This window comes from Eurypyga helias, unplaced genomic scaffold (genome assembly GCF_000690775.1).
Source record: "Eurypyga helias isolate BGI_N326 unplaced genomic scaffold, ASM69077v1 scaffold30735, whole genome shotgun sequence".
NCBI lineage: Eukaryota > Metazoa > Chordata > Aves > Eurypygiformes > Eurypygidae > Eurypyga > Eurypyga helias.
The window spans coordinates 6,184-9,590 of record NW_010252534.1 but is presented as its reverse complement, the minus strand read 5'-3'; the positions used below and the strand labels follow the sequence as shown (position 1 = coordinate 9,590).

The following is a 3,407-nucleotide window of genomic DNA, read 5'->3' as shown; positions in this document are numbered from 1 at the left end:
TCCCTATAACTGGTGGGTCAGTTATACCTAGGATGTGTATCAGGTGCAGTGGTGCCAAATTCCACTGCTGCATCATGCCATCCAGTCTAGCTTCAAGTTTATTGCATGCCAGTTCATGTGCACAGTTGGCTTTTTTTTTTTTTTTCTCAACAGAACCGTTTTTCACTTCCTGTTTTCTCTAAATAATTTGATTTGCTGGGTGATGTAGTTTTACTGACTGTATTTGGTAGTTGATTCTGCAATAGCAGTAATAGAGTTTCCTTCCATCACTCTGTGGCACGTGCTTCTAAGAAGCCTTCATGCTACTGATGGACAGATTCTGGTTACAGCTTGTACTTGATCATGTCTTCATTTGAGTCTTCAATAGGTGCCAGGGTTTGAAATAGTACTATTTTAGCCTTAGCTCAAGGTTTCTTCATTAGACTGCCAATCTTTCAGCAGATGACTTAAGTTTAAGAGAGATCTTAAATAGATTTATAAATAGAAAAAAAAATGCATGAAGAAGCTCAATATGTCACTGTAGAACTTAAAGCTGCAATACAATCAAAAATCAAAAGGTTTTTCTTAAGAGTTCATATAATTTCAGCCCTCAAGTGAAGGAACTGCTGGCTGGGGGGACCAGTTCTGTGTGCTAAGTCACACAGATATTACAGTGTTAATATTTTTTAATTGCCAATCATAATTTTAAATAATTACAGAGATTTTCAGGAGCACACATTAGAATTAGCATTCCAAATATTAATGGATTTCATTAATTTGTTCAGCTACCATAGGTACTGCTGAGTTTCCATACAAGCAACATGTGCATTCCTTTCAGATATAGAAAATATACATGTCAGAAATTAAGACAATTTCACTAATGATGCAGAAAGACAGAAGTGCTAGCTGCTTGGGACATCTTCATCCTTATTAGAGAATGCAGAAAGAGAAGAGGAAGTGTTCTATTTTTATTCAGAGCTATACTGTCAGTCATCATGAAATTTACCCTTTTTTTTAAGGGCCTGGAACCTAGAAGGGTTCAGTTTGGGCAGTTACTGGTAACTAGCAGAGCCATATTCCTGTAATCTGATGTAACAGATTACACTATTAAATGCACATATAGTCACAAGTAAACACAGAGGGCTGATGAGGATTGGACGGAAGACAACTGTTAGTGTCATAATGATGTCTTAAGTCTTTACAATTTACTGCCTCATTCTTATCATCTTCAAGGATACCTCAGGTAATAGGAACGCCTCGGTGCAGGAAATGTATTCGCACATCACCCCTGTCACAACAGGATTTGGATCTAGATTTATACCAGTGCACAGGATTGCCTTAAAAGGTTGGAGGGAAAACAGAAAAGTTTTAAATTCCAAATGTTTTGGAAAACTGAAAGCATCTAAACTCCTTACACTGGTTAAAAAGACTACAAGAACAAAGCGTACCTGAAAATAAACGTACCAAGCCAGCAGTTGTACATAATAATCTCGCACAAGAGCATTTTTAGGATGCTTATTCTATTACTTTTGATGCTTAAATTTTCTACTAATTGCTTGAATCCTTCCATCCAATTATGTATGGTATTAGCATGGCTGAAAAAGGGTTCTTTGCTGAGATACCCATCCAGATTCACATGAAACACTGTCCTTTAATAAAACACACTTTGACAGCAGGGGATTTAAAAAAAAAAAAAAGTCCGAAAATCCAAGATAGCAGATGGTAAATCTCAAATTGCATGCTTTAAGTAACAAGTATGTGCTTTGAAAGGAAAAGAAGCTTGCACCTAAAATTATACCATGCTGCCTGCCTTCACAGCAAGAGGACATTTTTGGACTTGTTTATTTGTTGAGATACTTTTTTCTTTGCACTTCATCTAATGACAGTTTTGTTCTCAAACTGATATTGAAGGGCATTTTATATCTGGCAATCTGGATATTAAAGATGAGGACATGGCATTATTCCTTCATTTTGCCTGAATGTTTTAAACTTTCAGGTTTTTAGCTTTTAATAGTGCTTACAAAGTAAAGGGGAAGGGGGAGAATGCATATACTTTAATCAGGTTTGGTTTAGACCACACAGAATAACACATTAGAGAAAAAAAGGCAATTACTTAAAAATAGCTGTATTTATATTCCACAACTTGCTCAAATACTGGTTTGTGTTTTTGGTTTTTTTTTTTTATATAAACTTTCTACAGGATGTTTTAAAACAAGTTCTTCACATTGCTTGTCAACTATGTACTTATGGAATTTGAGGGAAACAGTTCTGGTTGTTTTTACAGTTTAACACATGTACAGTACCCAAATTATGGTGGTTAGTCACATGCAGTCCATATGAGATTCTAACATAACATTTAATGAGTTTTCTGATGTGGACCACCCCTTCGACGCTGAGGGTAATGCATCTGTAGAAAGCAGCGACTGTAGGTTTGGGTTACTGCTCTCTGCATCTTCCAGTTTTTCAGTGTTGTCCTCCCAATTAATGTGGAATCTCGTGACTCTGGGATTAGATGCCAAAATATTCCTTTGAAGCTAGGAGAGAAGAAAATACATGGATTATGTAATCTGTACATCCCAAACTGGAGTTCACGTGCATCAAAGTTTTTATTCCCCATAACCTTGTACGTGTAAAACAAATTTTATTAAAAGGGTAATTCATATAAACATGAATCTGTAGCTACTACCTATGGATCAAACATGCTCACAGAAACACACCACTCATTTATCTAACCTCCAACTCGGGAAAGTAACTGCTTCCTTGAGACGGTGTTTTTAACTGTTCTGTGAGTTCAAGGCTGTAGGGGAGCTCGGCAAGTAGGGCGCAAGTGTTTAATAGTATAGCCATTTTGTAGTTAAGCAGATGACCACCCCACAGATTCTGCAAACCACAGCACTCCATGAAATTTTGCATCAACTTCATGGTGTTTGCAATAATTCTATCAATTCCATTAACTGTCTTGCCTTCATTTAAGAGTACAACTTTTCCTTTAATTAAGTTACCATGCTTTAGATTGATTTCACTAACCAAGTTTTAATTTGTCTACTCAAGTTTTAAAGTAAAAACATTAGATTTTGAAGATACTAATGTTGTGGCAGCAGACATGCCTAGATGTTAGTCACATATTTTGTTCTCATGGCTGGCCTTCATTTTCCATTGAAAACATGCTCTATTTGTTTATGCAGCAAAAAAAAGAAAATGCTCACTTTCTCTTAATCTTTGACCATTTTCAAGATTATATAGAGTTAACTCTGGAGGATGGCAACTTACACCACTGTCCACTTGTTATGCCAGTAGGACTGATCACAGGAAAAGCTTCCTGTGGCAGTAATGCTGTAGCATTGGGTGTGGCTCGTATGGAGTTGGTTTTCCCCGCAGCAGCCCCCCATGGTGCTGTGCTTTGCACTGATAGCTAGAGAGGGGCTGTC

General features: G+C 37.0%; 1 protein-coding gene across 1 annotated transcript in view; it reads right to left on the bottom strand.

The window, feature by feature from the left end:
- Nucleotides 1–2,088: 2,088 nt before the first annotated feature.
- The window catches only part of ASF1A (anti-silencing function 1A histone chaperone), a gene marked incomplete at its 5' end in the record, with an annotated part of 7,058 nt that continues 5,739 nt past the window's right edge, over nucleotides 2,089–3,407 (bottom strand). Inside the window, one exon of the mRNA XM_010152427.1 lies at nucleotides 2,089–2,513. Within this exon, the coding sequence (XP_010150729.1) occupies nucleotides 2,301–2,513 (213 nt within the window). The remainder of the gene's footprint in view (nucleotides 2,514–3,407) is intronic.